This window comes from Mastacembelus armatus, chromosome 22, assembly GCF_900324485.2.
Source record: "Mastacembelus armatus chromosome 22, fMasArm1.2, whole genome shotgun sequence".
NCBI classification, from domain to species: Eukaryota; Metazoa; Chordata; class Actinopteri; order Synbranchiformes; family Mastacembelidae; genus Mastacembelus; species Mastacembelus armatus.
The window spans coordinates 745500-758719 of NC_046654.1; the positions used below are offsets into that span (position 1 = coordinate 745500).

General features: G+C 44.2%; 1 protein-coding gene across 1 annotated transcript in view; it reads right to left on the reverse strand.

The window, feature by feature from the left end:
• akap6 (A kinase (PRKA) anchor protein 6) overlaps positions 1-13220 on the reverse strand; it is a 133732-nt gene that overhangs the window by 27978 nt on the left and 92534 nt on the right. Inside the window, exon 18 of the mRNA XM_026305238.1 lies at positions 7175-7435. Coding sequence (XP_026161023.1) covers positions 7175-7435 — 261 coding nt within the window. The remainder of the gene's footprint in view (positions 1-7174; positions 7436-13220) is intronic.

Sequence of the window (13220 nt, forward strand, 5' to 3'; positions counted from 1 at the left end):
ATACACACCTCAAGACACACCGTTACCTCAAAACTGCATATGAGCAAGTATTTTCCTGACTAAATACTATATGACACTGGGTTATCATTAAACACAGTGTCTGGAGAAAGATCACACTAGCTGGAAACTGTGTAATATAATTTAAGTATATATCTGAGAGCACAGAACTGATGACCTCTGACCTCTGTTCCTTTTCTTTTCCTCATGTTGAGTCTTTACTTCTCTCACCATCATTCACCGCGTCTCTTTCCACTTCTCCCTGTTTTTAAATATTATTAAATATTAAATATGTATTTTCTTCTCCTTCTCCTGTGTTTGTGTTATCACACCTGACCGCTCTTCTTCTTCTGTCCTTCCTGCTTCCTCTCGTTTTCAGAGCTTTCTTCTCTTTCTGCCTCTGTCTCCCTGTTTTGATTCCCTCTCTGTCTCTGCTCCTTTAGCAGATGAAAGAGCCGAGTTTTTTCTTCTCCTCCCGAGCCGATGAAGATGAAAGTCTGATATGTTTGTTGACACTGTTGCCGTGGCAACCTCTCACCTGTTTGCTCGCCTCCAACCCTCTAACGAGCAACTCTTAACGAGAAAACTGTTCTTCAAAACACCAACGAGCACAAACACCACACACACACACACACACACACACTGCAACCTGAGCAATAAGCACAAACAGCTTTGAAACTATGAAATACACACTAACTGGCATAATTGAAAACACACACACACGCACACACACACACACACACACAAACACACACACAGAGCAGCCTGTGTTCTTGGCAGGGAGTCGGTGGATCTTTAATCCTCATCATGCAGCAGGTATCGATATCAGAGCCTCGCTGTCACCTTCTATTAGCTGCCTGAGAGACGCTGAATGGGGGGGGGGGGGGGGGGGGGGGGGGTAACTGTGACACAAACATGGTTAAATGTGGGGGGGGGGTCTTCTCTTCTGAGCCCCATCATCTGGGGGCAGTTTTAGAGCTTTGGAAACCAAAAACGTCGTGTGACAGCATGAAATGATATAAAACATATTTATGTCAATATGACATTGTTGGCATCCACGTGTACACACACACACACACACACACACACACACACACTGTGTCTACTGTGTCTTATGTGACACTTTGACTTTAAATTAGAGGGTAACCAGATTTTTCAATCGTTATTATATATCTGTCAGAATATTACTGCTGATATTTATAAAATTATAATGGCAGCATTTTTTTTGTGTACAAGCTAAATATACTTTATACTCACAGATATAAAACAGTCTTGTTGTTTTACATTAGATATGTAAATTCAGAGCATATGGGGAAAATCTGTCAAATAAACAAGAAAAAAAAAACCGTGCTCCACTGTAATCCAGTGTTTGCCTTCATTATATTAGAGCTACTAATCTCAGTAATGCACTTGACGTCCAAAGATGTCTTATTTGAATCGTGTGTGTTCTTGGCTGATGTGGCAGCTGCACAGGTACATTGAGGAGTCAGCTGTTTCTTGGAGGGTGTGAAACTGAGCTCCTGGTGCAGCCACTGAGGCTGAGCAGCTGCTGGATGGTCAGCAAATCCCTGCACACTGTGGCTGCCTGCTTGTTAAACTGCAGGGTCTGGTTTCTGTTTCCACACGGGTTAAACACGGAGGTGATGTGTGGCTGTGGAGGATTTGGATCTCTGTCATGATAGTTCACTACTTTTGCTGCTGAGTAATTAGTTCGTCCTTGTGTGTAAAGAGTGAAACCAGTAAAGCCGACACACTGTAAGAGACGGTGGCAAAATCCAAAGATCTCATTCTCTGCTTCAGAAGCGTCTGAGCCAAATTGAATTGGTGTCTCTGTCCTGGCAGTGACATTCAGCTTTACTGCCAGTTGTTTTTCCCAGCAACAAACCTACATGCAACTGCCGGGACTTGATTAATCAGCTGGGGGGCCAAAAGTGAACCGAGACCCCTGACGGTCTGGGATCATGCCCACTTGGCCCAGTCGGTAATCCGACCTTGTATGCGGTTGCTATTTGGCATTAAATTTTGCAGTCCTTCATTGGAATAGGTACTTTTTGGACTCCTGCTATTGCCTGGTGTATCTTAGTTCCCTTTCAGCTGATCTCTGTATGACTCTTTCATCTGACTCTGCAGGAGCAGGTACAGACTAGAAGCAGCTTATGGACCTGCTAACAGACGGGGAAGGATAATATATGAAGGACTGGGAGCAGGGTACGAACCTGTGATGACAGTGATGTTTGTTTGGATATCAGGGCCAGGTGATTCAAATGAAGAATTAATTGGGATGAGATCTTTATGACCAAGGGCCAAAAGTACCTAGTTCATTAATACAAGTGGTAAAAAAGCAGGAGTCATTCTCATGTTTCTAGGTTTATATAATAATTTGCATGTGGATGAATTGAATACATCAATAGGTGAGATTTTATCACTAAAAAGAGCCAAAATGACTAAAATGGCAGAGACATGATGCTTCAGACAGCAGGACACCTACATTTACAGAATGAAAACAGGTGAAACAGTAAACAAGTAAATACACAAAGGTGCAAAAAATGACCAGAGATGCTAAAGAAGAAAACAATGAACACAAACTGACTGCAGACCACGTGTTTTGCTTAATCTGCTCCTCAACGTGTAGAAAGAGGTTGGGGGAGGGGGGTGTAACTAGATGGGTCCATGAACGGGGGTCAAATCTTACAAATGGCAGGAGCAAGGAGAGGTGAAAATAGAAATGACTTGGGGAGAGAGCAGGAGTTAGAAATGAAGAGGAGGGCTGGAGGGCAAAGAGCATGATTGGAGGGGTGAGGGGGACGAGGGGCAGTGGGCAACAAACAGTAGGGGAGGACAGGTTCATCTACTGTCAACAGCAGGGGAGAGCAGCTGAGCAGAAAACAGGGACGAGAAAGAAAGAAGGGCAGAGGAAGGCGAGGGATGGAGGACAGAACGGAAAAAAGCAAAAAAGAAGAGTTGGATATTTGCTGGTACCTGTAGGTAGGTGTGTGTGTGTGTGTGTGTGTGTGTGTGTGTGTGTGTGTGTGTGTGTGTGTGTGATCCACCTCCACTACCAACAAAGACCAAATGAAAGAAACGTGATGTCGTTGCATCTGGTTTTTAAGGACAAACGTGTTTTTGTTTTTGCACAAAGTTATTTCCTGATCTCTAAATGCCAAACAGGTTAATCCCAGAGAAAACTGTCCCATGACATACTGCACATCACCAAAATCCTAACCACAAAGCCACAAAAAGGAAAACTAAAACATTCAAACCTGGATTATTTAATGAGCCGTCAGTTCATTCCCCATGAGAAAATATCTGAAATTGAATTTTCATAAAGTTTACGGTGAAATTTCAACCTTTTCACCAACCTAATAATTTCCTCAGATACTGTTGTACCTCAAGAAAGAACAATATCGTGTGTGTGTGTGTGTGTGTGTGTGATTCATTTTCTCTACCCGTTTCCTGTGTGTGCGTCACTCCATTAATTCTCGGTGTGTCCGGCCCCCAAAGCGTCTCCATTACAAAAAAGAGTCATCGGAGGCCCGGGGCCGGCTGGAGGAGCGTCGGATTTTAAAGCAGCGCTAATTCAATTAAGAGTCCAGGTTATAGAGAGACAGGTGGAGGAGGAGGGGTGGGTGTGTGTGTGTGTGTGATACAGTTTGTGAGGACAGGAAAAAGAAAGATGTTCCATCAGAGACAGAAAGGAGGCTCCCAGCTCCTCCAGCTCAGAGTATTTTGTTTAAAAGCTGAGAAATTAGTGGTGGAAAGTAACTAAAATACTGAACCCAAGTACATTTCTGTCTGTACTTCAAGTATTTCCATTTTCTGCTACTTTTACTTTTCAGTAATGAAAAGTCAAAGTATATTATGATGCTGAGACACTGTGACACTATGATGGATCAGCTTCTTTCACACAAAGAAGAGCTCCTCTGGTTGTGTAAACACTGGTGACCTCTGCTGACCCCCGCTGTTCTCTCTTAGAGCTGTACGGTAATAAACTGCAGCACATAAATCAAACCTATTTATGAATCCAAAAGCCAAAAAACAGACAAATCATTGCTAAAATGGAGTCGCCGTCTCTTAAAATGGAGCCCATTTAGCCTCGCTCTCCCCCTCTCTCCATACAAATGACTGCTATCAATATTTCCAATCTTCATTTCTCCAGAAGCTGGGGGCCTCTTTCTGCCAGAAATCAATGGCTTCCCACTGAGAGCAGTGACAAGGATCAAAAGTAAGAGCAGCTCGATTCACTTTCCTCAGATAAACTCTCATTTCTATACAGTTTCATCATTTAGACAGCCAGTGTGTGTGTGTGTGTGTGTGTGTGTGTGTGTGTGTGTGTGTGTGTACACTGATGCATGTGTGCTGTGTTCACATTAATACTGACCAATTGACAACATGACTCTTTATCCTCTGACTGCAGTGATGTTGTACAAAACAGATGGAGACAGAAGGATTTCTGTGGTTTGGGTAATTTCTCAGATATTGTGATGATACAGGAAGTGAAATATTCCAATAACTGTCACTGGACCATATGAAGTCTGCATTTCCAGCTCCAGTTTCATATTGACAACAGATTCTATAGTCCAACACTACAGCCAACATATTATATATTAAGCACCACTTCACCCAGTCTGGTCCCTGCAGGTACCCAGATCCAGGTCCTGATGTCTCTCAGCTATACTACCCCCCCAGGACTCTCTGCTACCTACAGCCCTTCTGTTGTTATTCCAGCTCCTCTACCCTGTGTTGGCAAAGTCCGCTCCGTCAATGAGCCCCCCCTGCCACCTGGCCAAGGTCAGAAGAAGCCAGTAGTGGTTTCCAACAGCAGCCATGGAGGAGTCTCTGCAGCTCAAAGTGGGAACCAGTGGCTGCCAGAGCCAAGAGGCGGCGTTCTTTAGCACAGAGAGAGTGGGACAAAGAAAGACCAACAACCAGGGTTAACATGGCTTTGGCTTTTTCACATGGAGAGAGTTCAAAGCAGCCAAAGGACTCACATTGGATCCACATAGGGCCTTCTTCCTTCTGGATGTGTTAGCATCTAAAGCTAACCTGTTGGTTTGGTAGCATTAGCCACCTAGCATGGTCCTGATTGGACCTTTGGACTGAATGGATCTGATGTGAGTTTGAGGGGAAGTGGAGCTTTGGGTAACGTTAGTGCTTTGGGTCACATTAGCAGGAACCAGAGCGTCTGCTGGACTGACACATTTACTCCTTAGTCAGCTAACGCTAGCTTTGGACTGAACACTTTGTCCCAACCAGGCATCCCTAGTTCAGGAAACAGGACAGGATGGGAGGGGCAAAGAGCAGGAGGGAGGGGCTTATGGTGGGAGTTAGTTTGGACTCACTGGACCCTCTAGATCATGGGTACGTAGAGGGTCCTATTGTCCTACTTATCTTCCAACTGACCCCAGGTCTAAAGACAAGCTGATGTTAACTGAACAACTGGACACGAGACTTTTACCAACTTCAGTGACTGATGATGAATCTTCGTGTGTAAAAGTGTTTTCTTAATGAAAAAGCTAAACCAATCTAACTTTGTGAAGTCATCAGCTCGTGTGTGTCTTCTGTCTGGAGAAGTGTGTATTTTCATTAGTGTGTATTACTGCAGTCTATAGATTGTTATGCATTCATTAATATATGCGCCTGTATGTGCATGCATGTGTGCCTCATTTGCATATTCCTGTGTGTGGGCTCATATACCTTCATAAATGAACCAATGTGCTTCTATTCCAGCGTGTACACTTGTATGTCTGTGTGTGTGTGTGTGTGTGTGTGTGTGTGTGTGTTTGTGCTTGTCAGTCACACGGCGGGGCTAGGCTAATCAGTGCAGCTAGCTGTTCGCTGTGTGATGTAGGCTGATTAATATCCTGTTAGCGTCCCGTGGCTTTTAAGGCTAACTGCTGTTTCCTCTATACATCCATCGCTTCAAAACAGCCCTGCTTTCATCTGGCCTCATTAAGACGATGTATTACTATACTTAGCAACAACACACACACACACACACACACACACACACACAGCAGACATGTTTTTTTTAAGCTTGGTGTTGATTGGCTAAAGCTTTGTCACATTTTGATGGCAGAAAAAGTTAGAGGAGAAAAGTTAAGTGGCAGGAACAAGAACAAACACCTCACATGCATTTTCCCTTTAATGATTTGCTCTGACTTCCTGTCTCCCCATGGTTAAGCCGAGCTGTTGGTATCAGCCGGCCCAGGACAAATGTGTTGTTCATGTGTTCTGAGCTGGACTGTAGAATAGTAAGAACTCTACTGCAAATATCCAGGATGTTAATTCTGGTTGTCAAAGACGATGCAGTGAATTTCTGAGATTCAAAGCTCAAAACACATAAAACAACAAATGTGATGTCTGAAAAGTTATTTCTGACCAGCGACCAAGTGAATAACTAATATCTGCGATGTGTATCCAGTCTAGTGATTGAGCAATTTTAGAAATCTTAAATTTATCAAATTAAAAAAATCCAAGTTACTGCTCTAAAGGATTTTATTGAATATTTTGTAAATGTTAAAACAGCCTGTCATTCACTCTGGTGTGTTTCTACCTTATTTTGGAAATAGCTAATGCTCATAATGTACATAACAGTTTTCCCTTTTGCTGCTCTGACTGATAATATTTATCTTCACGAGAACTTCAGTTTGCTGCAGAACTAACGAGGCTTTAGTCAAGTTTAGTACGGAGGTCCTACTTTATAAACTTTATTACTGGATGGTGCATTAATCATAATGGAAATATAATTTAGGAGCTCTATTGGAAGACTAATATGAAGTTCTGTTGGGAAAGTTCATTAGAAGTTTTTTGGACATTGGACTTGAGATTGTATTAGTGTCTGATAAATTCCATTCATATGGAAATATGTTCCGTTGTTATTTTGTAGGACTTTAGAGCTGCTGTACCTCACAGCCTCATGCAGACACTGTAGAAATAAATAGCATAAAGCCTGGTGGTGAAGATATGAGTGAGCAGAAATACTTACATCTCAACCTACTTCACCTCATAAAATGTAAGGATTATTATTTATTATTTACAGCGTAAGAGGATAATCTGTAGGAGGCAGTTTGCAGGAGCCAAACCAGTCCTCACCACTCTCCTGATCTGACCTGGGAGCAGTGAAACATGTAAAGATGACATCCCAGCATCAGGTGACCCAAACCTCTGTGCTTCCTACCTTGAAGCTGTGCAGCTGCTCTGAGGCGTCTTTGTCTTGTCTGAGACAGGAGTTGAAGATGAGGAGCTCGGTGTCTCTCAGCCAGGCCTTCAGCTCTTTGATGCGAACCTCCAGCTGCTCCAGGAGCGAGTTGGTCAGCGGGGAGAGGGCCGCACGAGGGTTTTCCACCGCGGCACCTCCACCGCCGACCAGCAGGGAGCTCACGTCGGAGGACCGGTTCTGCTTGGAAGAACTGGGCACCGAGTGCTCCGAGAGGATTTTCTGAAAGAGCAGAAAAGACCAGGGAGTTAGTCTGGGGACGTTGTGTGTCAATATTCCATCATGCAAAGCAGCATATCAATCAATAGAAACACAGCCATTAATCACTGCCCCTCAGAAACGCACAGATCGATAAATTGGATGTCATGTAGTCATTCCTAAACTGCTGGAGGATGATGTGCACATCAGATTTAAGCTGATTTCCATTTTTCATGTCACCGTTGCCGATGAAGATGCAATAATCACAATTCACTGACGTTACATGGATATTTTTGCTGTATGTTAGAGGCCACCTGTCGAGCTCCTAGACAGGTGGAGCACAGGTGTCACTATGACAGCTGACCTAGACGGCGTCTCTGCAGCTCGTACAAAAAAAAAGGACCTTTTAAATTACGGTTTTCTAAGTGCAGCATTTTCAAATACCGTCACACACACATGCGGTAACATCGCAGAGCATATTTCGCTGTACAGGATTTAATATTATAATCATGTTGTGTTTGCTGGTCAGGTATTCTGGAAGGGCAGAGCTTCCCCACCTTAAAATACATTCCTGCATCTATGATTTCAACTTTTCACAAACAAAGTTCAAAAAAGTTTCCTGCTGTTAGGAGCCGCTGCCGACCGACGAGACCGTTCAATATTTCTGCTGAAAGAAAGTGAAGAAGACAAAACAACTGATGCAACATCAGTCTGAGATTACAACTGTACATGTCAATACTGTTGTGGTCATCACCGTTGTTGGAGCTCATGAGTGATCTATAAACGCCAGTATCATGGAATAACATCACATATACTGTGACAGGGTGATTGTACCGATGTGCTCCACTCTCAGCTCAAACCCTAATGTAGTTATTTGTTTCCACAAGGCTGCTAATGCTGCTGTTGTACCTATGAATTAGCCCGACGTTGCTGTCATCGCGGTGATGGAGTCTGTTGTTGTTGTGTTAATGAGGCTGCTGTTGTTGGAGAACAAAGCTTCAAGAATGTAACTGGTGTTTTTCCAGGTGCGAACGGATCAGCTGCTAATTCAGAGCTTGGAGCAGAATCACCTACAGAGCTGATATTCTCCCCCAAAACAAAACATCGTCTTCACACAATGCAACGTGAAAAGAGCAATCACTGCTTCAAACAGGAACAACTGAGAACAACAAGAGCCTGACTCCACAAACACGTGTGTGTGTGTGTGTGAGTGTGTGTGTGTGTGAGTGTGTGTATAATAAGCAATGCAGAGTAATTTTCCAGCCCCTGTTGATCACACAGTAAGACACAGACAGCCGCTGAGAGAGACTGTTCCCCACTTGGATTTAGACAACTCTGTGTGTGTGTGTGTGTGTGTGTGTGTGTGCTGCATTTTTCTCCAGAAAACTGCTCATCAATACAGAACAAACAAACGTGTGATGCTCGTTGCTCGAGGCAGAAGGTGCTGGGCAACATTATGAGCAACAAGCACAGCTCAAAGAAAACGCGCTGCAATTTTCTGTGTCTGCAGCAGCTGCAGTATGTTCCAGTAGGTTTTTCCACTTCTGCACTAGAGCTTAGAAATTAATAAAGACCATGAAGTCTTTTAATTTGGAGGATCCACGGTCGGTCAAGAGTTTGGACCCACTTCAGGTTTCCACCTGTTATTTAATGTCTGTAGTTTCCTGATGTCTCAGTGTCTCTGCAGGTCTCAGTGAATGTGATGTGAATGTTGGATCCTCCAGCAGCCTCACACCCTGTGGCTGACTCTAATATTGTTGGCACAGACAGCACCTGTTGTTGTTGCACCCATAGGTGTCTTTCCCTCTCCACCTGGACAGTCTGCAGACTGAGCTGTCGTTCCATCGTTTGAAGCCGAGCGTCTTGTTCTTTCCTTCCACAGCCTCATTATCCTGACTCTGTTCATTGGAACAGCCAGACCCAGTCCTGGTTCCTGCTGGGCTGGATGGTCCAAATCATGGACCCCAGTCTTTATACACACACAGTTTGTTGGAAGGACTCAGCCAAAGCTGGGACACCTGGAGGAAACTGTTTGCCTCCATCTCCAAGGCTTCATTTCCTTCTGCTGCTGCAGGAAAGATGGAAGGAAGCATCACCACTTTGGACCAGTTCAGCTTCAGACCTGGACCTGAGCTGATCACAGGTCAGTCACAGCTGAAACATGAGGTGATCTAAACTTCTGACCATTAAATGTCTGTTACATTTAGACAGAGAGACTCAATCTGAGCTGCAAAGATAAAAAACACAGCAGACACATTTCTCTCAACTGATAAAAGCTCAAACAATAAAAAGAGACACAGAGACACAGATATGGAACCAAACAAAGGTGCATTGTCTGTTTTCTCTCTGTGGTAAATTAAACCTTATAAATATCTTTTCATCTGTAGATTCGTCCTTTTCCCATCTACACTCTAAAACACCGGAGTCAGGGCCTGATTGCCTTTTCGACGTGTAGGAGGAGGGAGAGAAAACAGACTCTGTTTAATTGAGTCTCCCAAAAACAACAACCATCTCACTCTTTCATTCGCTCTCCTCCTCTCTTTATCTCTCTGATTTGCCAATTTTCTTTCTCATTCTCCTGCTGGATCTTTTTCATTTGCTCCCTCCATCGCCACATTTTTCTCCTTCACCTCCTCCCAGTTTCTCTCATCGTACAATCGTTTTTACAAATAATGATGAATCCACGTGCTCCTGGATTTTAGCTTTAGTTTTTAAAATAATGTCATAATGTTTGTTTGTCTGCCTGGTTTTACATAACATCTGTTCTTAGGTAAAGGAAACTACTGTACCGCAACTTTAGGAAACACAAGCAAATGGAGAAAAAACACAGACCATACGTCGGACTGCACCCGGCAACCTGATTGGAAAACCCATTCTCCAGTCAGAGAAATGCTGCGGGACATCCAGAACACACAGCTGAAAGTGTGGGAGTGTCAAAGGACAGAAGTCTGAAGCATCAGTGCCGTCTGACTCGGTAGGAAACAAACAGACCTGTGGTGATTTGTTGGTCGCGTGTTGTAACGTAAACACATTCAGCGACCCACGGAGAGAAGAAAATGTGTCACATTTTTAAAAAGAAATGAGTGTTTGTCTCAGGAAAATGTGCGTTTAAATGACAGGGAGCTTATATCCACCCTCGTATATCTGTCTCTTCTCTGCCGAACTAACAACAGGCTCATAATCACCGTCGCCTCCTCTGAGCACAAAGCTAACTGCACATTTCACCGGTCAGGGGGTCCTATTATCACCCCTCTTCATCGTCTAATGGGCTGGTTTTACCTGCCAGAGTCGGGCTAAAGCAGCTGATCTGCTCAGGAGGGGCAGCCGCTGCTATACCAACGGCTCAATACCTTTTGTACAAACTCATGCATATGCAAATCACCAACAGGGACCCATGCAGGGCTCTGTGTTCAAGATCAGATGCTGAATTAGACAACTCATAGCGAGACCTGCAAGAGAACAGCATCTGATCTTTGAAATCTCTCAAAACAGTAAAACATCATGGACCCAGAATAAGACGCAGCGATTAGAGATTGTGCTGCAGAAACTACAGTTTGAACAGAAACTTCAAACCAGGTATTGACAGTTTGGTAAAAAAAAAAAAAGTCCTCAGAAATTAGCAGTCAGACTTTCTAAAAATGGAGTTTAACAGTGTGAGGGAGCTGGAAGTTTGGAAACAATGAGGATGGGAAAATACACCAGTAGCAGGAAAACCAGATCTGACTCAGTTACTGACTCAATAAGGAGAAATGATTTTAAATGACTCCAATGACAAGAAACACAATGAAACACAGACAGTGGAGCCTGTGACGGACTGGAGAGCAAACACAGATGAAACAAATCAGAGCTAATTCTGATGTTTCAGTGGCTCCTGTCCAAACTCTGATCAGATTCATATCAGCAACACGACATGTCCTGCTTTTCCCACATGCTAAAACATTTGTCTCCAGAGGTTGCGAAGGTTCGGTTCATAACGCGCCGCTCAGAAGGTTTCAGACCAGCTGGGAGACTCGGACATTTACTTCAACCTGAAGATTCACTGGTTCTTATTTGTCTTATGGTTGTTCTATCACAGCACTGCTTGAAGCCTCACTGTACACTTCACACTGTGCCCAGTGTGTTCTGGATCTGCCCTCACACACACACACTTTGACCTTGAAAACAACAAGCTGCTGCCAAAATCCAGAAAACAGAAAAGATGGAAGCAAATTTACACCCTCTTTATTTTTGCCGTCGCTCATTGTGTGTGTGTGTGTGTGTGTGCGTGCGTGTGTGTGTGCGTGCATGCATGTGTGTGTGCTCTGTCATAAATTCTTCATAAGGCCAGGACAGTTCAGAGGCGAGGCACAGGACATCAATTCAAGTTAATTCCCAATTTGTGTCAGAGCAGCAGATGCCGACGCCAGCACTGATAGGCCCGTTAATATGCGACTCAGACGCCATGTTGGAAGGGGGGAGGAGACGACAGAGAGAAGGGGACAAACAGAGGAGACACCTCTGATGAAAATTTAGTCAAGAAAACAAAATGCGCTCAGAAATTGAGATTAGACAGAGGGATGAGTGATTTCATTATGATTATTGTCTATTAATTCCTCACGTCCTCTGACCTTCCTGTGCTTTGATTGTTGGGGGAAGCTGCAGCTGAGTCCTGTCACGTTTGTTCTGCTGCGTTGTGTTGGTCTACGCTGCTGCACTTCTGCAAATAAAACTAAAACTAAAGAAAGAAAATCTGCCCCCTGACTAAAAATGAGTCGGACGTCCACTTCAGCCCTGAGTTATTGAGTTATAGACGTGTTTATCTGAGGAAACTAAGGGAGAAACTGCCTCTGATCAAATCTAAAGTGCATGAACAGGGTTAGAAATTAAAATTGACTGCTTCACTGTCGCTATGCATCACTACCCAGAATTCCTCTGTTCCCCAGTGACACACACACACACACACACACACTTGGATATGTGTGACACAGCATTCAGAGTCCAAATGTCTCTTTGTCAGTAATAGAAGTTTAATCACAGTCTGGTTACTGTGGCGGAAACACACACAGAGACACAGAGAAAGACTCATCTGCTGCTGATTCATTTCTAAAATGGGATCTGTTTCGCTGCGGTTGATACATATGTTAATGCACACACACACACACACACACACACACACACACACACACACACACACTTCCTCTACACACTTCCACTAACTTTGAATTTGTGTGTGGGATGATAATGTGTGTGTGCATCATTAGGGACTACAAGGAGACAACACACACACAGATGGCGTTTGCTCCTCCACTTGCTGTCTGTTTGTGTGTGAGCTCAATGCGCCGACGTGCCGCTCCATCGACGGGAGAGCGAAGTTTGTTCCTTCGCAGGAACAAAGTCACATCGTCACATTTCAGCCTCCTGATGAGCTGCCGCCAGCTGTCACCCCCACCGCAGACCTGGAATTAATCACCACGCCCGGGTAAAGACAACTGCTGCCACCGTGCCCATCAGCAAGGCAAACGCTGCTCGACTGGGACAGGTGCCCCGCTTCTGCTCCCAAAGGTGATTTCCTCGTCAGCAGTAGCTGGAGCTCTTCAGGTCTTGGGTGGACATGAAAGTTGAGCCATCGGTGCAACGTATGAAGAATTGTCTAAAAATGTCTGTTTCCAAGGTTCAAACCAGTTCCAAAGGAACTACAACACCCAGGGTGCATTTCAGTGCGAAACAAATCATCTACACATGAACTGCTGCTGTTTGTCTTGGTGCTGTTCACTTCGGACTGATCACTCAGCAGGTCGGCCTCAGGTTCTGATGTTTTCTGCTGGTTGGA